The sequence below is a fragment of the Priapulus caudatus genome, unplaced genomic scaffold (assembly GCF_000485595.1).
Source record: "Priapulus caudatus unplaced genomic scaffold, Priapulus_caudatus-5.0.1 Scaffold303, whole genome shotgun sequence".
Classification (NCBI taxonomy): Eukaryota; Metazoa; Priapulida; class Priapulimorpha; order Priapulimorphida; family Priapulidae; genus Priapulus; species Priapulus caudatus.
In genome coordinates, this window is record NW_014577364.1 from 244,065 (window position 1) to 266,384 (window position 22,320).

At 40.4% G+C, this 22,320-nt stretch overlaps 1 protein-coding gene across 1 annotated transcript in view; it reads left to right on the plus strand.

Annotated features, from left to right (window-relative positions):
• LOC106808775 (poly [ADP-ribose] polymerase 1-like) overlaps positions 1-22,320 on the plus strand; it is a 32,428-nt gene that overhangs the window by 1,057 nt on the left and 9,051 nt on the right. The window contains exons 2-21 of the mRNA XM_014811623.1: positions 7,766-7,786; positions 8,035-8,158; positions 9,111-9,226; positions 10,662-10,783; positions 11,211-11,361; positions 11,694-11,890; positions 12,588-12,707; positions 12,898-12,991; positions 13,219-13,333; positions 13,795-13,943; positions 14,099-14,180; positions 16,263-16,340; positions 17,725-17,857; positions 18,017-18,212; positions 18,484-18,690; positions 19,847-19,969; positions 20,093-20,221; positions 20,468-20,566; positions 20,978-21,130; positions 21,776-21,903. Coding sequence (XP_014667109.1) covers positions 7,766-7,786; positions 8,035-8,158; positions 9,111-9,226; positions 10,662-10,783; positions 11,211-11,361; positions 11,694-11,890; positions 12,588-12,707; positions 12,898-12,991; positions 13,219-13,333; positions 13,795-13,943; positions 14,099-14,180; positions 16,263-16,340; positions 17,725-17,857; positions 18,017-18,212; positions 18,484-18,690; positions 19,847-19,969; positions 20,093-20,221; positions 20,468-20,566; positions 20,978-21,130; positions 21,776-21,903 — 2,537 coding nt within the window. The remainder of the gene's footprint in view (positions 1-7,765; positions 7,787-8,034; positions 8,159-9,110; positions 9,227-10,661; positions 10,784-11,210; positions 11,362-11,693; positions 11,891-12,587; positions 12,708-12,897; positions 12,992-13,218; positions 13,334-13,794; positions 13,944-14,098; positions 14,181-16,262; positions 16,341-17,724; positions 17,858-18,016; positions 18,213-18,483; positions 18,691-19,846; positions 19,970-20,092; positions 20,222-20,467; positions 20,567-20,977; positions 21,131-21,775; positions 21,904-22,320) is intronic.

The window sequence follows — 22,320 nt, forward strand, 5'->3', positions numbered from 1 at the left end:
AGCTTCTTATGTTCAGCTTTTGACGGGCATTTTGCGTAGTATGCTTGTATTTTGTCCAACAGCATCTTTCTGCTCTGTATGTATACATGTCAGAAGTATAATGGTATTGTGTGCTTACCTGATTCGTGTCTTGACAAGATAGTTTGTTTACTACGTACGGATCTGAGCGAGCTTCCATTCTGTTAATCGAAGCACTTAAAACGTCACGCGGCCTCCTCGTCGGGCGTCATCTTTCTAACGGATCCCATACGAACATATTTCCGCTTGAGAAAGGTTCTGATACAGCTCCGCTGTGCTCTTCCACTGTTCTCGGCGTGTATTGTGATACACACTTTGGGTGATCTAACAGGCTTTACTAAGAATCCCACCACGTCCGACCACAGAGTACACCGCCAGTGAGACGTGTCTAGATGGAGCGCTGTCGCTCCGCGGCACTAGAATGTCTTTATTGATCTTCCAAGTGCCTGTGCATTTACGCTCCGACCAGCGATCGCTTTCATTTTTGTCCGTATTTGCTAGTGAACAGCAGACCTATATGTCATGGCGGATTCGCATTGTTTCACTTAGATTATATGAAGAGAATAAAATATTGGCTAATGTGGTAAATGATGCTGGGTCACTCGATGATTTATTAATGATAGTAATTAAAAGTTGCTAATGAATTTTATTTCATAACATTACCTCTTAAACACTGTCGTGAAGTCACAGATGAGATAAAATTGAAATTAAAATAATTAACAATTAAAAAAAATTTTTAAAATTAATTTAGAGGCGGTTCGGACATTCGCAGACAACCATCGGGAAGCAATTGTAAGCGTTGCCGAGAGAAATGGTCCTAGTCAGCGGTCAGCGGACGACCGGACGACGTGTTAAAATTGAGCTCTGTTTCATGGACCCTTGTGCTTTGCTTAACACTACAAAATGTTGTAGTTCTATTTAGAGACTCCCACCTTTTCCTCCAATATAGTACGACTAGGCTCGTTGCCAGCTACCTTATCACCAAATAAGGGACAGTTTTACACCTTTTATTCGTATACTTTCTTACCTGTCCGCATAGGTTATACTACCATTTATTTCGCCCCCTATATCTTCTCACTTTTTCGTAAGCTGGTGAGTGCTAATTTACAGTTACACATCCAGCTCATATCCGGATTATAGTGCTCGATCCGACAGTCTCTTAGTGCAGTGCCTCAGTCTCCATGACTATTTGTACCAAGAAAAGGAGTGAATAGCGCCCCACATCAGCAACTATATACTTGTTATACAACGTAATCAACACATGCACTCTTAATAATTGAAATTGGATCTTCTAGATGGGGATGACTGGTAGAAGCACACCTGACCAAAACTGACATTGCCAAAGCACTGCATTTGGCACGTGCAATTCTGTTACGCACCATAGTGCATCTCTACAGTGCATTTCGCTAGGTATTCTAGTCCTATGTAAGATGCATGCCAAGTCGGAGCACCCACGCGACCTCGGCTTGCATTGACAGTCGTGTAGCAAAATCCACCCTAACAGTACTGCATTTGCAGCAACGGCTGTTACTGTGGGCTGGGGCCAAAAATTTCCTCTTTTTTAATGTTTAACTGATCCTATTAGAACTCATTCATGGTCTGTAAACAGGCTAAAATAGAAATGTGTATTGTCAGTACACCACACATTATGTTACTAGAGAGCGAAATGCGAAGTAGTGGTACGAGTTGGGGCTACAATGCACTGCCTGTCACGGCCACACTAGAAATTACTACATTAAAACTGGAATTGACGGTCTTGCGATGCCCGCGATGACACACTTATTAAAATATCACATCGGGTGTGAGTGATTTTTTTCTTCCTTTTTAATGTTTGCCACTACGACTCATAGATCGCCGCAATTATCTGCGATGGGGAAGCGAGCTAGAAATAAATTTACTACGTGCATAAATACACGTCAAATCTTTCCTGTGCTTTCTTGTAAACTAAATGGAGCGAGTCAACCAAAGAGCGATGGAACAGGCGGGTGTGAGTCATTGATTCAGATATTACAAATTCTTCAATAAAAGACAATTTCGAATCTTCTATGAAATAAAATTTAATTTATAAATCTAATACAATACTAACTAGCTAGTCTAGCATTAAGCAATCATCTTTGATGATCGGAAGATAAGGTGGTATTCAGAACGATTGCCCTGCTACAATATATATTCTTTCTTTCCTCAATACCACACACTTCGACGCTACCACTCTTTTCGCGCCTGTTATCATGGGGACACAGGCAAACGCTTCCCCGCCGTCGTTCCTACTGACATGCCTCATTCACTGATTCTTCGCGTCTGCGGCCATGCATCAACAAAAGATCAAGGATAGACTTCTCACCGGTACACCGATATCATCTGTTTGCCTCTACACCCTTCCCCTACTTTATTGCCTCCATGGGCCACCTGCTTGTTTCCTGATGTCGCCTTACTCAGTGCTGCCACTTCTTATACCCTTTTTTTCGAACGACAAACCTAATCCACCCTTCTCACCCTCCTATCACCTCCTCTCTCCCCCACTATCTTTTATTCATTCGCATTAAATACTTTTATAAATACTTTTTTTGCCAAAGTTTTATGGTCAACTCTTCGCGACTTACATTGAGGTACACCGGGTATATTGATGGAGATTATAAGCGATTGTGTTGTTGGCTAGTAAGCTAGCTTGTATAGTTGTGGTTACACGCTGGAGATGATCGTGTGCTTCTGTTATTAGTGGGGAGGTGTTTTTCGCTACTCAGCTCTACTGCTGTCAGCTCGACCATAATGACAGTCTTCTGGCAGTATGACGACTTTGAGCGAAGGTCGGGGGCACGCCTGTCGCTCAATATTCTCAGCCGGCATCACCAGACAATTTGCTTCATAACACACCCCCTCGCTGAATACGCGCAAACTTTTCGTATCAACTGAAAAAGGATTCAAGAGTCTTCATACAATGTGTGCCAGATGGTTAGAAATTGCACCCAAATTGCACAGTTTTGTCCAAAATTTTTTCTGGACCCCCTTAGGCTGGCTGCCAGGCCACCATGCACTGCTCCACTGTGCGTAGGACTCCTCGCAACGCACAAACACATTCACACACAGAGTATTTACCGGCCTTACAAGACCGTGTTCTGGCCAAGCGGAACACTGCATTGAATATTTCCAACACGTGGAAGATGTTTCATGAGGACAACTTTCCATCATCTGATCATTTGCATACATCATTCCCTGAGGCTTGTTTTTACTGCTGTCATCATAGCTACAGATACGTACATTCGGTAATAAGCGGCGTGTAAGGTAGGATCATAGTGTCAAGTACAAAATCATGGTAGGTTGATACGAATCTTTATACTTTTTTTTAGGCAATTTCGATACTTGTTTTCTGGACAGATTTTGTATTAACTTTTCTTGTATGGTCCTGAAGTGGCAGCACTGGCTTATGGTCGCCGATGCTGGTAGCGCCTGCTTCAGTTTGTGCCTTATGTATTAACTAGGTGGCGGCTGGCAAGGAATATGTCACGGAGCAAGGTCCGCAGCACACACTCTAAGGATGATTTTTCGCGTATCTGGAGAGTATGACGCGCCCATCGAGCCCGGTGGCCTAAATGTAGAGGCCCTGTGACGTTAAGATATGTGAGAAGGTGCTACGTGCTATCACTGATTCCTCTCCAGTTTTTCTTTATCGATCTGCTGGCGTCTGCGTTCTTGTCTTATTCCTTGTTAGAACTTGTATGGCATTACCATGGCTTCGTTACCTATATTTCAATTCTGACTCAATTAGGGTTTTCGTAATTGGCAAGCTAGTTGATCGCTCCAACATACTTGAAGCTAACTGATTCGATTATCTAATCATTGTTAAATACCTGTCTTATTCCAAGAATTCATTGATTATTTTTTTTACAAATGGCCAATGTACTAAAAGTTGACATCACAGTTATTGTACTATTAGGGGGGATTTATTATTACTTGATGGCTCTCCAGCATGCTTACAGCAGGCAATGCTATAGGCGCTTTCACACTTCAGGTCAGACCGAAAGAACATAGCGATCGGCAAACTTCGGTTTAAAGAGCTGATGCATCACGGGATGCCTAAGAAATAGCACGTGGATGTGGCGCGTATCCTTCACCGACCAATCGGAGGGCTCGCAGCGCTCTGCTAAAGCTGACCGAAGTTTGCAGATCGCTATGCACATTGGGAAAGCCAGCATCACAGGTCACCAGAAATGGCGCTCGAAATATCGCCGCTCGTCGCTTCGAAATTTTGTAACAGGTCATATTAGTTTAATACAGAGTATTGTGATACATAATAAGTCCCAGGATAGCGGAGAAAGGTTCGTGTTTAGAATAAACCCAGTTTGGAAGTTCTAGTCTCGAAAAACGCACCATAAAACCGCCCTGAGTGAATCACTCGGGGGCTCCTCCAAAGAAAAGAATAGGCTCGCGTTGTAACCCCACTCTTGTGTTGGGTTACATTATTGTATCTAGCACGCCCCGTGCACAAACAACATGAATAAGAGAGCAGGTAGGAAAGCGTGATTACAAAATTCGCTCGACTCTCGCTTCATTTCACACGATCACAGAACAAACACATAACCAACAGCCTCCATCTTAGTATCTATGTGTAGCTAAATGTTCACCTGTTTGAATTATAACTCTGTCTTTTCTTCTTATACCTACTGCCGCCAGAGATATTTCGTGAATCCTGCAGGAAATGTTCTCTTCGTGAAAATGTAAACGGGACGTATCATCCGAAAATCCCTAACGGCGCTTCTCGATCTTTCGTCCAATCACTGTAGTCGTGTGTGTGACGTCATGCCCGCGCGCATTATGCTTGGCTTGGCGGGCCTCGAAACGGAGCTCGGAGGCAGGGAGCAGCTCATCCCGGCATGCAATGCGCCCCATTACTCGTGTATAAACAGACCTCTCGTCCCGTTTACATTTTCACGGAGAGAGCATTTCCTGCAGGATTTCACGAGATATCTCTGGCGGGAGTATATTTATACAAAGGACAGAGTTATAGTTTTGGAACAGTGAACAGTTAGCTACACATAGATAGCGAAGTATTGGAGGCTGTTTGTTTGTTGTATTTGTGGGGCTGTGAAGGTGTGAATATGAGGCGAGCGTCGAGCAAATTTTGGATCGACGTACGCTTTCCTACTGCTCTCTTATTTGATTCACGGTTGTTTGTGCCAGGGGTGCGTGCGGTGTAACTTGGTGTGTTTGCAGATGGGCGTTTGAGCTCAGCCTTTACATAGGGGATTATCTTTGCAATAATAGGCGAAATAGAGTAGTGAAAGAAAACTTAAGAATTTGGTAGTAAATACAGTTTCGTGTTTATTTACTTCTTTTTGTAGGCGTCATCTGACATGTCAGATGCGCTGTAGAATCGGGCATGAGGTGCGTGGGCGTGAATCGTCTGTCGTGCGTGGCAACCAGTCTGGGGATAAAATGCTTTAACCGGCTTGACGTACGGTCAGAGATATTCGGGACGTCGGTGGGGATCGTCAAAACGAGTTGGGATGTGAAAGCTGGGGGTCAAGGTCAAGCGGTGTAGAATGAAGGGGGGAAGCATTCCTTCTTAACTTAAAGGTAAGCGAGGAAATGGCAGGAATTGCGGCACAAATTGAAAACAGCTCGACTAGGCTTCCGTGATAGTCGGTGTACAGCATAATGGTAGGAAAAGGCATCACTGTGCGCGAAATTGGAGTCACAGGTGCAAAGTCAATGGCGCTAAGGCTAGATTTTTGAACATTTTCTTGAGGACATGGTCTGATGGAGGCGAGTGGAAAACTTTTTTGTTTCAGCGGTGACTAGCATTTTTTTAATGGCATTTAATTGAAAAGACATGAAATGTATATTTTGCTGACATGCGGAGAGTGAAAATGTCGGATTAATCTTTTGACGCCTCAGAGGCTGGGTTAAAATGGATTTCTCTTTTTTACTGATTAGAAAATTTGACTAGGCCGGGTTTGCTAGTAGAATCTATGAAATGCGTGGATGTATGAGGCTAAATGTACAGTGAAATTTAAAAGCTAATTATTTGGTTTGAAGAAGGTTTGTGCTCCTTTAAATTCGTATAATTTCTATGGCATTCTGTAATTCGAAGTGTGTTACATGACATATGCAGCTGCAGTGGCCAAGTCGCAGTGTGTGGTGGTACTAGTGTAGTTTTTGGCCTGCGTTAATCTAGTAAAGGTGGCAGCTTCTATTTCAGGCTTTCGGCTTGCGTAGGTAAATGGATGGTGGCTTACCTATTCTGTCTTGCAAAATAGTTCGTTTAGTACTAGTAGGACTGGAGCTTTCGGCATTTTTAATGCTGAAGACCACTTAAAGCTACGCCATCTGGCGTGGCAAGCTTTGCATAAGATCCAACGAACATATTCCTATTGAGAAACGGTTCCTGATACGCATCCCTGTCTTCCACTGTTCGGCGTGTATGTGAAAATTTGGGACTAACAGGGGTTTACTCTTTCGAATGCCACCACTCCACGCACAGAGTCAGACGGAGTAGCGTTAGATGAGGCTGTCGGCTCCGCGGCACTTTTGTTTTAATTGATATTTCCAAGTGCCTGTGGCATACGCCGACGCACACGCCATGTTCATTTTTGTACGTATTGCAGTAACAGAGAATATGGCATTTGCGCATTGTTTAGCTGATTGATATGAAGAGAATGGAAAGTATTTGGTAAGTGTGGTAATGATGCTGGGATCATGAGATGTATTAATAATAGTATTAAAAGTGGCATGAAATTTATATTATAAGCATTTACATTAACAATGTGTCAAGTCAGCAGATGAGTAAATTGAAAATTTAAAAAGTTAAAAATTAAAAAAATTTTAAAATTAATTGTAGAGATTGGACATCGGACAACGCACGGAAGCAATTTGTAGTTGCCGAGAGAAATCCAGTGTCACGACGGACCGGACGGACTGTTTAAAATTGAGCACTGTTTCTGGACCCTTGTGCTTTGCTAAAACACAAATGTTGTAGTCATTTGAGACTCCCACTTTCTCAATCCTAGCTAAGACTGGTTCCCAGTATCACCAAATAAGACAGTTTTACACCATTTTATTTCGTATATATATTACTAGGTTTACACCATTTTATTTCGTATATATATTACTTTTCGTGGTGAGTGCTAATTACAGTTACACATCCAGTCACCATCCGGATATAGGCGATCGAGTCAGTGCAGTGCAGCATGCATTTGTAAAGAAAAGGTTGAATAACCAATCAAACTATATACTTGTTATACAACGTAATAAACACATGCACTCTTAATAATTGAAATTGAGATCATTCTAGATGGGGATGACTGGTAGAAAGCACACCATGACCAAAACTTGAATTGCAAAGCACTGCATTTGGCACGTGCAATTACTGTTTACGAAAGTGATTATACAGGCATTGTAGGTATCTATCCTATGTAAGTGCATGCCAAGTCGGGCACCCAGCCACTCAGCTTGCATGACAGCGTAGCAAACCTACAGTACCATGCAGCAGCTGTACTGTGGGTGGGGCAAAAATTCCATGTACTGATCCTATTAGAACTCATTCATGGTTGTAACCAGGCTAAAAATAGAAATGGTTGTCCATACACCACAATACTCTGAGAGTAATGACGAGTTGGGCTACATGCACTGCTGCACGCCACACCTAGAAATTTTATACATTAAAAACTGGAATTGACGGTTGCATGAACACTATAAAAATCACATCGTGTGAGTTGATTTTTTTTCTTTTACATGTTTGCCACTACGACAGTCGCCGCATTTTGATGGGAAGGTATGAAATAAATTTTACTACGTACATAAATACGTCAAATCTTTCCTGTGCTTTCTTGTAAAACTATAATGAGCGTCACCAAAGCGTAACGCACATGATCAGATATTACAATTTCAATAAAGACAATTTAATCTTCATGAATAAAAATTATTTATAAAATCTAATACAATACTACTAGCTGTCAATTAACAAAAATGTTGTATAGTATTAAAACATGCCCTGCTAAATATATATTCTTCTTTCCTCAGATACCAAACTGGTACCACTTTGGCTGTTTCTGGGAAAGAGCAAAAGTTGGTGTTCATACTGACATTGCTCATTATGATTCCTTGCGTTGGGATGATCAACAAAAGATCAAGGATAAGATTTCAGGTAACGTATTGTTTTGTTAAACCTTCCCTATTTAATTGCTCATGGGCAACTGCTTGTTCTGTGTGCTTATCAGTGCTGCCACTTTATACTTTTTTTTAAGAAAATATACTTTTTATACTTTTTCCATACTTTTTTCATGCATAAATACTTTTAAATACTTTTTTTTGCCAAAGATGGTCAAAACTCTTCGGACTTACATTGAGGTACACGGTATTTGATGAGATTAAAGATGTGTTTTGCTAGTAGCTAGCTTGTTAGTGTTACAGGAGTGATGTGTGCTCTGTTTAGTGGAGTGTTTTTGCTCTCAGCTCTCTGCTGTCAGTGACCAAATGACAGCTCTGCATTGACACGAGCGAGGGGGGCCGCCTCGCTCAAATTCTCAGCCGCCACACAGAAATTTGTTCAAAACACCGCCTCGCTGACGAAACTTTTGATAACTTGAAAAAGAGATTCAAGAGTCTCATACAATGTGTCCAGAATAGCTTAGAATGCACCAAATTGCACAATTTTTCCAAAATTTTTTCCTGGACCCCCCTAGCTGGTGGCCAGGCACATGCACTGCTCACTGTGCTAGGACCTCGCAACGCACAAACACATCACACACAAATTTACCGCCTTACAGACCGTTCTGGCCAAGGGAAACACTGCATTGAAATATTCCAAACTGAGAGTTCAAGAGACAACTCCACATGACATTGCACACATCATTCCTGAAGCTTGTTTACATGCTGCACATAAGCTATAATATATTCGGTAATAAGGTATAAGGTAGATCATAGTATAAGGTACAAATCATGGTAGGTTGATACAAATTTATACTTTTTTTACACTTTTTTTAGGCAATTTCGATACTTTTTTCTGGACAGATTTTATACTTTTTTGTAATATCCTGAGTGGCAGCACTGGCTTATGGTCGTGTAGCGGACTGCTTCAGTTTGCATTGTATTACTAGGTGGCGGTGAAGGAAATGAGGAGCAGGCAGCAGCAACACCAAAGGATGATTTTTCCGTGGAGTATGCCGCATCGAGCCGGGCTAAATGTAGAGGCTGTGACGATAAGATTGAGAAGGCACGTGTATCACTGTTCTCTATTTTCTTTATCTTCTCTGGTCTCGTTTTGTATTATCCTGTTAGACTTGCTAATAGCATACTGGCTTTATTACCTATATCTCATTCTGACTATCATGGTATTCGTAATGGCAAATGATCTCCAACCATACTTGAAGTAACTGATTCGATTTCTAACCATGTTAATACCTGTCTTTTCAAGAATTCATTGATTCAAATGCCAATGTACTAAAAGTTGACACACAGTTATGTAATGAGGGGGGGATTTATAATACTGTGGCTCCAGCATGTTACAGCAGGCAATGTCTATAGCCGCGTTCACACGTAGCAAGAAATTCGGTATTTAACGTTGACACGAGGCAAAATGCACGGTCCAAGAAATACGGAATTTAAATAGATTCGGTTGAATTACGCGGCTTCCCAGATGCCGAATTATTTGCCGTGCTTGAGAAATTCCGAATCTCTTGGACCGCGTATTTCTCTCGTGTGAACGCTAAATACCGTATTTCTGAAGCCGCGTATTTTATAGACTGGTCCGCGCTCGACAGTACCAGTGTAACGCGAGTGGAACTGTTGAGCGCGGATCAGTCTACGTATTTTATCAGCAGTTGGTGCGCATTGCATTGTTTATTTCCCATTGTTCGCTTGGACGCATTTTTTTTTTTTCAATGTACTAAAGCAGCTCGCAGCTTGCAAATACGGCATTTTCGCTCTCTCGCATTCTCGCAAATCGCTCGGTCCCGTATTTGTCTCAGATTCGGTATCTCGCAAATACCGAATATCATAAATAGGGAGTCTCGTGTGAAAAGCAGCTTATATGTAATTTGATCTGCAATGAAATGTCTAGTCGAGATATATTTGTGCCACAATACTATAGCCCCCCCCCCATGTGTTAAGTGTAACACCAGTATCACTTATGTCACACGTGATACAGTTATAAAACCATTGCAATATGCAATGTATAATCCATTTTGGCCAAAATGTACAACTATAAGTATAACCATTCATGGATCTGAATACAGTAATCGTGCAGACGTGTGGTGTGCTTGACTTTTGGAAAACGTTGCTTTATTTTAAAATTATACCACCTAATAATTACTAAATTAGACAGTGATTATGGCGTTGACAAATTGGTATTCTTCTTTTATCACATGAAAACATGCATGGTGCCTCTGGCTATAATTTTGACTAATTGGCAATGGTAGTGAGATGACGGTTAAGTTAACTTTGGCATATCGTGGTAAAGCTGTATAGAGAATCCTATCATGGACATTATATTGAGATTAATTGTTGCACCACTAATGGAAAGGGTAGGAAAATCACTGTGGTTGTTATGGTTTGAAGGAAAGGTTGGCAGTCATGCACCTCTGTGATTTTGGTGTGTTTATTGATTCCGTAATAATTTTCTAGTGTCATGCTATTGCTTACATTTTCAGGGTGTGGTAAGAATCTCAAGAAAGGAGATAGGGTTCCGTGGACAGCCTCAGGATAAGTGGTATCATGTCACCTGTTTTGCGGATGAAGCTGGAAACTTAGGTTTCACTTATTTAGCTGATGAGTAAGTACTCTATATTGGAGCTTATCGATGTTATGATAGGATGAGGTGTTCTCTAGTGATGGAGTAATTAATATACAAAGTCAACTATCTTGTGCAACCATTAAAATTCTTTACTATGAATATCTGCTCTATTCTGGTAAAGCGGGAGGTACCATGTGTTTTTATGTTGTTGCATGCATGTGTTTGTGCGTGCGTGCGTGCGTGCGTGCGTGCGTGCGTGCGTGCATGTGTGTGGAATCAAGATATAATCGATTCAGGTTAATTGTTCCCTGAATGGTCTCTAACATTTCTGTTGACAAGTGATTCAAATTATGTACATGGTTCATACATTGTTTGCTAACAGTCAAGCCGTTAATGTTGTGAATATGCTGCACTGGTATTTTTCTATCATTCTAATTTCGGACATTTGTGTTGTAAATTATAACAGCTTGAATGGCTTTGGGAAGCTAAAACCGGATGACCAGAAGTTAGTGCGGGAAAAGGTTGGAACAGGCGAAGGCAAAAGAAAGAAGCCGAAAAAGGAAAACGTGCAGGAAGCCCCAAAGAAGGAAGATAATGCTGAGCAAAAGCGGCTGAAGGCAATTGCTTGAAAATTTAATCATTTATTTGTAGCAAATCCGAATATATGAACTTATCAAGCTGCCAGCTTGATATCAAAATAGCAATATGTTTAGGAATGAAAGAATGAGGATGTACCTTCTTGTTTATCGACATATTGTTGTGATTAACTCGTATGGCATAGTCATTTTCAAGTCGGCAACTCTATATTAGAATTTGTTCCCTGCCGTTATACAATTAAGCCATTGTGATTCCTCACATTTTTCAGTTGCATCAATCTGAAGCCAACTAAGATTAAGGTGTGAAATGTGGGATGTATCCTCAACAACCGCAAATGCTGTGTTCTATGCAGGAGCAGAGTGAGAAGATATGGAAGATGATTGACAAGCTAAAGACGTTCCCGACGAAGCACCGCCGTGAGCTCCTAGAGTACAATAAGCAGGATCTGCCCTCCGGTGAGAGCAAGGTTCTGGATCGGCTCGCCGACTGCATGGTGTTTGGTGCGTTGAAGCGTTGCCCAGAGTGCGAGGATGGACAGCTGGTTGTGGCGTAAGTACACCTGTATGCCAGGGAAAAATTAACTTTTTTTTCACGGGAGCTCTTTTTCAAGTCTGTGGAAAAAATAGCTGTCGTCAAAAATTTTACGGGAGCTATTTTGAGCCTCACGGGAGCGATTTAGGAGGTTTGAAGAGCGAATCGCTCATCGCTCCCGTGTATTTTTTACCCTGCTGTATATGCCTGTATAGATGACCGATATGTCCGCAGTCTGAAGCAGTGGTCCAGCTTTATTCTTATGTGGTTCATCGGTCTAATGCACCATGTTTCACCTGTGCATTTCTGGCGAGTCAAAACTATTCCTTAAACCTATATTAAATAAGTGTATCTTGATCCGTTATCTTGTGTGATTGGTATGGCTGAATATAAAGAGTGTCATTTGTTCATACGCTTAACATAGCAGAGCACCATACACAGATGTACACTCCAAACCGGTGCTGTTTCGATTAGCGCTCCATCTTTTGGGATTGTATCCTGATAGTTAACCAAGAGCCGATTTTTCAGAAAGATCATAAGTAATTATGACATTATAAATTTAAAATAACTTTTGAAGGGAAGTGTCATGCAAAAGTCGTGACATTTTAGTCTTATGATGGTCATAAAGTTCTATTTATGATTTTTCTGACAACGGGCCCCAGGGTATTGCTTTACAGTCTGTAGTTTGATATGCATATGTCTTGGTTTGTTTTAGAGGAGATGGGTACCATTGTAGTGGCAATGTGTCTGGTTGGACAAAATGCATGTACACAACGAAAAAACCTAAGCGCAAAACATTCAAGATCCCTGAGGAGTTGGCTGAGATACCAGTTCTGTGAGTGAAACCGTTTTTCCATATCATCGCATTGTTAATGACCACACTCATGAATTCACTACCAGCAGTACTGTCTGCATCCTTCTCAGATCAAGTGTTTTCTTTGTATAGATGGTGTTATATTGCAAAAAGCAGTCATTCCTGGGCTTGGGGGTGATATTTGCTTGACAATATGCACATGAATTTATAGGGAGAAGTACAAGTGCGTGATAACTGAGCGTGTCTTCTCGAGTAACCCAGCAGTATCACACGGAAAACCACTAAAGAACATGAAGTTTGTTCTGGTAAGCATTTATAAATTCTAAATATTGACAAAGATTGGCTTGTTGTTTTTGAAAGCTTCCATTGTGTTCATTGAGAACTTTTCATTGTTTTGTTGACAGTTTCATGTGGTAAACTAACTTATCCTGAATAAAATTATGCATAGAGTAACTCGAGCTCATCTATCAGACTTTCACAAATACATTACAATGTATAATGGCAGAGGTTCTCTTGTGTGTTATTAACTAAGATTGGTAAGAATATGACAAAGACGAAGGACGTTTTGTCTAAGAGCATAGACTACCTGGGAGGCAAGGTTGTCACTCAGATCGATTCGTCTGTGACTGCTTGTATCAGTGCTAAAGGTAATTGTTAGTTGTACCAAAGCATTTGCATATATTTATACAATACATTGACAGTTCTGCGATTCCTCTTGCCAGCGTATACCTGAGTTAAACAATCGTCAGGAGTATTCAGCGTGTATGTAGCAACTACAGTCGGTGTAGTATTACCTTTAAGGTTAACAAACATGATACATTTGCTAATTCTTTTATGTATTTATGATTATTATGGCGTGATCCTTTGTGACAAGTTGATTTAACTCCCCCCGTAGCATCGCTATGTAATGAAGTGTGCAATAGAAGCAATTTCTGTTCATTGTCCCATTTATAACGTATAGCATCAATAGATTTAGTGGTAACACAATGTTCTTTAAATGAAAAATCGTACTTAACCAGTGGCATGTATTGTTTCTGGCTACCGTGTACCAATCAATCTCAAGCTTTGTTGAACAGTGCCAAAAGTATTTCACCCTGAAATTTTGCAGACGATGTTGATAAGATGATAAAGAAAGTTGCTGAGGCAAAGGAGGCGAACATCACTGTTGTGTCGGAGGACTTTGTTGATGACTGCAAGCTGAAAGGCGACCTTGTCAGTGCCATCAAGCAGTACAAGATTGCACCATGGGGTCCTGAGGTAACAGTCGCCTGAGTAATAGTGACACTGAGGAAATGCATTTGGCAGCTACAAGCATCTGGCCTTTATGTTTATGAGTGTATATGTAGCAGTATATTGTATTTTGTACTGCGTATTGAATTTTTAAAATTGATTGAAAATTTATGCACTTGTAGCCAGAGACTCTAGTGTCTAAGGAGCAAGCCAGTGCCGCAGAGGGGAAGTCTGGAGCTAAGGAAAAGAAAGCAGTACGGGACGGTAGGTCGTCATCCTCAGAACGGGAGGAGGGGGTCCCACAAGATGTAAGCTCTTCCCCTGAACAGGTCGACGGAAGTGATTCAGACTAAAGCCAATACTTGTAAAATGGGGAGAAAGTAACTCTTCACTTTGCTGCACATCTAATAAAGTTATTGCTGCAGTAGTTAGATATCTATATATCTATATATATATATATATAGAGATATCTCTATATATAACCCGTATATATTACTAGCTTAAGGTAGTTCTTGGCAATTTTCTTTCTAAAAAAATAGGTGTATGGGCGAATCGGCGAGGGATATATATCTAATTTGTGGTTGTTTAATATGTGATATTCCACTAAAAATGCCTTCTCACAGAATCTGTGGAATTGTTTTGATATAGTTCATTGTAAAAATACAACTAAACAACTAACTGCACTTTTCATGAATTTTAGCTTTGAAAATAAGTGTATAACAAATTTATGTTCCATCAAACTTGATTACTATATTGTTGTGGTAATGCTTCGGAAATGGGCATATAATAGATTTTGAGGAAGCTCGATCTACATCATGAATATTTAGGAACGTGCAATATAAAACCTTAAAATAATGTATTTTCACAATTTTTTTGAGAAGGCATTTTAAATATGGTGAACTCCTGAATGTGAAACAAAAACATTTGAATGGAAATTCTCATTTTTATAAACCATTATATTAGCATTTGACAAAAAGTGCATGATTTTTAAATTTTTTAATGGAATATTTTCCTTATTGGTTATGTGTGCATTATATATTTGGCGTATATATGTTTTATTATATGTTCTGTTAGTTGTTTTTACATGATATCTATATATTCAGGATTTTATCATTGCAATATGAGATTATTATAGGTTGGTGATTGACCATGTTAGTCATAAATAATTTAGAATTGCTCACTTGTACTTAGGAGTAGTACTCTTACTTTATAATAAAATCAGGAGTTTGGCAGGCCAGTAAACCATCTGTATACATTTACTATTTAGAAATCAATAAAATTTACATTAGTTTATATAGTTTGTTCATCGTATGGTGCTATTTTTTATAGTTTCTTGAGTTTAATTGCATCAGGAGATTGCATGTTCCATGCTATACATGTTTTAGATGAGTTATCATAGCTTTGCAATCTTGAAACCTATCTTGGTCCATAAAATTATGAAAATCTAGAACATACATTATCTGCAAATGTTATGTTTGTACTAAATTTGTGAGACAAGTGTTAAATAATTGATTACTAAGCATATATGGAAGTGTGAGATACAATATCTGGTGCACAAGCATGACACGCATGCACATACTTTTTACATGATTGCCAATAATTGTCATGGTGCTGCCCTCTGTGTATGGATATAAAGGATTTTCTAAACTCAAATCAATTATTTCGAAAATAGTTTCCAACCAGCTTCGTGTGTTCCCCAATTTTACGATACTTACCGTTATTGCTTGAGTAACATAAACTGTCTAAAGTAACGATATAATGTCTTGGAACCTTCGTACTTAGCTATATTCACCAAAACATGCACGATTTGAATTTCGATTATTCGTTTCGATTTCCGCCGCCATATATTGCGAATCTCGGACTATCTCGCGATAGCAGGAGATATCGGCCAATTCAAAAATAGAAGCGGAGTCAACTACACTGAATCAGATTCCCTTTTGTTCGAGTTTGGTGAACTTTATGTGCACTTGTTTTGAAGGCGCCATTTGTAAATTAATTGTCGCTATAATCAAATATGCCATAGTGTTACGGCGTGTTCAGTTCTAATTGTCGATGCTATAGCAGCATAAAGGCTTAAGTGTTTTTCAAGTTGGTGTAATCAGTAACATATCTGCTATTAGATAAGACTACATTTTGCTATATTTTTCTGCACTTTGCATTTTTTGGCAATTAATGCATTCGAAATCCTGGCTTTAATAGCTGATCTTTAAAACAATTAAGTATGCACATTATGAAAGGGCTTTAAAAGAGAGGCTCTATTTATCCATTTCTCTACATTTATAAATCTGGTTATCTATTTGTAACTAAATTGATGTTATTAAAATTCTGTATTAATTTTCCTTGCAGATCGTATATGGACTAAATCCATGCCAGAGACAATCAAGATGAAAATCAAAGGTGGGGCTGCAGTAGACCCGGATTCAGGTAGGTTCTACTGACGCTGCCAGGGTCTATGTCTACCTGGGTACTGCCGGAACGTACCCTGGTACTATCTAATATGCCGGACCGTACCTCGCCTACTCCACTAATGAGTCTAGGGAGTTGCCTACGTACGCCTACTCCCTAACCCTAACCCTAACCCTATAACCATATTAGATAGTACCAGGGTACGTTCCGGCAGTACCCAGGGAGACATGGACCCTATGAGCCTCACTGACCGTTAGATTAATCTTGTGCTTAGCTGTGGTTAGTGGTGAAAAAATACATGGATATGTGACAGTTAATTATACAGCTTGTCTATTACTTTTCTTGTGGTGTGTTATCCTTTTGAAAACAGGCATCACTCTCTTTGCATAGGGTGATATCTCTGAAGTGAGCCATATACATACATATATATATATATCAGTTCTGCCACTTTATACTTTTTTTAAAGTATACTTTTTTTAAAGAAAATGTACTTTTTATACTTTTTTCATGCATAAATACTTTTAAATACTTTTGTTTTGCCAAAGATGGTCAAAACTCTGTACTTACATTTAGGCACACTGTATTTAATGAGATTAAAGATGTGCTTTGCTAGTCTTGTTGCAGGAGTGATGTGTGCTCTGTTCAGTGGAGTGTTTTTGCTCTCAGCTCTCTGCTGTCAGTGACCAAATGTCAAATGAGCAATGCGTATTGCAGTGTTTCCCCTGCATTACGAGCGAGGCAGGCCGCCTCGCTCAAATTCTCATCCGCCACACAGAAATTTGTCCAAAACACCGCCTCGCTGGCGGAACTTTTGACAACTTGAAAAAGAGATTCAAGAGTCACATATACAATGTGTTCAGAATAGCTTAGAATGCATTTAAGAATGCTTAGAAAGTTAGAATCCCATTTTTTCAAACAATTTCCTGGGGGAGCATGCCCCCGTACCTCCTAGCTTGGCCAGCACCTGCGCTGCTCGCTTTGCTAGGACCTCAAAATGCTCAAACACATCACAAAAAACATTTACCACCTCACAGACCTCTTGGGCCAGGGGAAACACGTATGCATTGAAATATTCTAGACTGAGGGTTCAAGAGACAAAATCTCCTCATGGCATATATAGCACACATATCACTCCTGAAGCAATTGTTTACATGCTGCACATAGGCTACAATGTATTCGGTAACAAGGTATAAATTAATAAGTGACTACAAATCATGGTAGGTTGATACACATTTATACTTTTTTAATACTTTTTTTTATTAGACAATTTTGATACTTAATTTTTTCTTGGTACATTTTATACTTTTTTTGTAATATCCTGAGTGGCAGTACTGATATATATATATATATATATTTAGTAGGTACATAATGCAATACTCGATGCTGAACCCTTTAATTTCAGGTCTGAGCCATAAAGCACACGTGGTAGAACAGAAAGGGCGCCATTTGACGGCTGTGCTTGGTTTGGTAGATGTTGTGTCAGGAGCCAATTCCTACTACAAGCTGCAGGTTTTGGAGGAGGATAAGAGCCACAGGTTAAAAAATCCATTGGTCTTCTTGATTATTTACATTAGGAATTTAATAAGAATTTTTTGACATACCAGACATTCTGCAAAGTTCTATTAAACACGTGCAATAATAGAGCAAACTGTTGTTGTGTTGCCAACATGTACGTCATTATATGGTCTGTATAGATTCTATGTGTACCGGTCTTGGGGACGTGTTGGAACAACTATTGGTGGAGACAAGTTAGCTGCGATGCCAAAGCAGGAGGCTATTGCTAACTTCAAGGCTGTCTATGAAGAGAAGTCTGGCAACCAATGGGGACAGAAGACAGAGTTTGTGAAATATCCGAAAAAGTTCTACCCACTCGAGATGGACTATGGGCAGGTCTGTTTTGAATTTCCTCTGCCACTATCAGTCAGTTGACCGGTATCCAGTTGAGTGACTATAAAAAAGCTAAATGATAGAGTCCTTCACAATTTGTTCAGGCACTGCTGTCTTATCATATGTGCCCTCGCAATTTATTACACATAATTGAGCAATTACAAGAACACTTGGTAATACGTACTTCACGGTCAAATAACATTTAACTGCCAGCCAGTAATGTCCGTCTGCATATAATCCTATCTCCAAGGATTATACCTCAGTGTGTTTGCAGGATAAAGTGGAGATAGCAAAACTGAGTGCTAATTCAAGTTCAAAGCTTCCAAAGTCAGTACAGGATCTGATTCGTCTCATCTTTGATGTGGAAAAGCTCAAACAGGCTATGCTGGAGTTCGAAATCGACCTGAAGAAGATGCCACTTGGAAAGCTGTCAAAGAAACACATTCAAAGTGCTTACAAAGTTCTAACAGAGGCTCAGGAGGTAAGTGCTCTGATGTGGACATCAAGTAAGGCCTGGTAGAATGAAGGTGGTTGGAAGGGGCAAGATCACTTTACCATTAAATGTCCTGGAATGTTATAAAATGTCCCAAACCTGATGTGTTTCTAAAATATAATCTGCTCATTTATAGTATGAAATGTAGAATGTTCTCATATATTCCCCCTCACACTTATTCTGCTCGTCTACCCCCACCAGTGGCGGTGGCAGTGACAGTTAATTACACTCAGTGGCCGCCATGTCCAGTGCTATATAGCTGTATCAAAAAATGGCTTCGGCAAATGTGGCTTCCAAGGTCTTCCTAATGATCAACCACGTGCATATCCATGCTACGTGAATACACACACGACACACTACTTGATTGATATAGATATATTTGTTATATGACTGTTATTGATACTGCAAATTGTAATTGGTGCAGAGCATTTCATGTGGCATGAAACATCTATATATCAAAGTTGCCTGCTGAGCAGTGTTGCCACCTAGCATAAACAAGGTTTCTCAGATAGCTAATATGATTAAAGAAACTCAATCTGTGTGTGCACTTTCTTTACAATTCCTTGTTAAATGTCATAAAACCTGAGACTGTAGTACGAGATTCCCTGCCAGACCCCATAATAATGTTCCCGAGAGATGTCACTTGCTGTGATTTTTCTTACCTATTGTATATGGTGGAATGGGGGAAACAATTAGGGACGAGGGTTATTTAATGCCTAAAGTAATGCGCGAGTTCATGCTTATTCAATTATATATGTTCCAGTACGTACGCTAATAATAGTATTATTTACTTCTGATTTTAGGTACAAGATACAATTATCACCCGGTTATTCGAGCAACAATGTTTTGGGGACATGAAAATTTATGTCAACCATATGATCTCTGATCTTGAGCAACATTGACATTTTTAACACACAAAACTCCCTCCCCTCCTGTTTCCATTGCAACCATGCAATCATTGCATAACACACACACAAACACACCTACGCACGCACGTACGTATGCACGCACACGCATGCGCACACACACACAACACACATGCACGCACGCAATGCACGCGCGCACGCGCGCACGCGCGCACATATATTGTGTTCTATGATTTTCCTCTAGTTTTCATGGGAAAATACATTACATTGTTTTGCAGCTGAAAACTTCGGGTGGTTCACCGACACAGTTTCTAGATGCGTCTAACCGCTTCTTTACACTCATTCCACACGACTTTGGAATGCGAAAGCCACCTATACTAGACAGCGAAGTGCTGATCAAGGTGACTTAATTCTGTCTTTCTCTTTATATTTGTATTAAATTGTACTCAGATTTCATTAGAACACTACCTGTGTACAGTGGTTTTGAATCACAGTTGTTTTTTGCACGTGCATGATGAATTCAGGAGAAGTGTGAGATGCTGGATAACCTTCTGGAGATTGAGATTGCATACAGCATGCTGAGCACAGCCTCTGGCAAGGCAGACAAGGATCCGATTGACGCCTACTATGACAAGCTCAAGTGCAAAATGGAGGTTAGCAGACTTATTAGCTGTTACTGACTTTGGCAAACATTATGGTTGCAAATTGTTCGTACTATCTGGATTTATTATGTTATTGATGTTTTTGGTAGTTATGAACCTTCAGTGATATTCTTATTTTGATAGCCGATCATATTAAAATAATTCACAAGCATTTCAAGGCATATACCGTACGTGTTGGAGTTTTTGCATATTTTGATTGACGGCTTTACGTTTGTGCATCTGTTTAATTGATTGAAGGTTTTGGATAAGACGGCCAAGGAATTCAACACAGTGCGGGACTATGTGAAGAACACGCATGCAGCAACACACTCACAATACAACCTGGAGATTACTGATGTAGGTGTGCATTGTATGCTTATTGGCATACAGCGGGACTTTAATGTTCTTTCTCTCTCATAAACAGATTCCAATTCTCAAATATTGAGTCGTAACCCAAAGAAAAACCATGTTGATTGTAACGCTTAATTGATAAGATTGCCTTGGTAATTATGGTGCTGCACATGATTCATGATCTTTTGACTCTTTAAGAGTCTTTAGTCTCTGAAGAGTCTTTATAGTAAAACATTGTGAACTTTAAGCTGGCACTTTTAAACATCTTTCTTGTACATATTCACAAACACCAGTCTTTTCTAATATGAATAGGTGTCATTACGTATAGCAAATCCCTAATAGTATTGCCATAAACAATGCATACATCATGAAAGACGGAGCTTGTTATTGTCATCTTGCGGTCGTTATACTGCTCAGGTGTTCAAGACTAAGCGGGAAGGCGAGGCACAGCGCTACAAGCCATTCAAGCAGCTACACAATCGTCAGCTGCTATGGCATGGCTCTCGAGCAACTAACTACGCTGGTATCCTGTCCCAGGGGCTGAGGATTGCACCGCCAGAGGCTCCTGTGGTGAGCAAGCCCCTCTGTAGTTAAACATAGCACTCATGGTTATTAGTGCCGAGAGGATCTATGTCACCCAGGGTACTATCGGAGGGTACCCTGGGTACGGTTTGATACATCGGAACGTACCCTGGTACTATCTAATATGCCGGACCGTACCTCGCCTACTCCACTAACGAGTCTAGGGAGTCGCCTACGCCTTCTCCCTAACCGTAACCCTAACCCTGACCATATCAGATAGTTACCAGGGTACGTTCCGATATATCGAACCGTACCCAGGGTACCCTCCGATAGTACCCAGGGGGACATTGACCCTATGAGCGTTATTAGTGTGGAGTTTCACTTGCATGTTCTCTTTTTACTGCCCATGCTACATGCTGAAGGCACTGTAGCTAAAAGTGCCTTTAGAATATCAGTGTCAAGAGCCAAACTGCAAGAAATCGTGTAAGAACCTAGAATCCTTGCTATGTATCGCAAGATCACTTACAGTATGAAATGTTGTCTTGTCATACATGAAGATGTAAATTCCATAAATCAACCACAGTCTTGACTAATTAGTTGTTAGTGAACTTTTCAAATATGCATGGTTAAAAGTGTTAGCCTAAATGTTCGCTGTTGGCGACTTGCACCGATTGCTTTAACTTTTGTTTCCAGACTGGCTACATGTTTGGCAAAGGACTCTACTTTGCAGACATGGTCTCCAAAAGTGCAAACTACTGCTGCACATCTGCTACTAGTCACACTGGTTTGCTGCTCCTATGTGAAGTGGCACTAGGTAACATGTATGTATCTTGTAGTACATATTTTTAATGCTGCTTCCCCAACCTTAAACACCAGCAGAATGTTTGCTGCACTCATAATTTTTTAGCCTATCTGACATAGTCAGATGCAGCTTGTAGAATCGCATGAGCGTGCGTCCGTCCGTGCGTCCGGCCGTGCGTCAACAGTTGGGCACAAATCTTAACCACTCGACGTACGGTCACGATATTCGGGACGTTGGGGGGATCGTCAAAACGAGTTGTGATGTTGAAGCTGGGGATCAAAGGTCAAGAGGTGTAAAAGAAGGGGGAATATTCCCTCCTTAACTTAAGGTATAGGGAGGAAATGCAGAATTGCGGCACAAATCTAAACGGCTCGACTGCCGAAAAGCCGAGATGAAGAGCAGAGAGGAGAGACAGATAGAGGAGAGAGGACGAGAG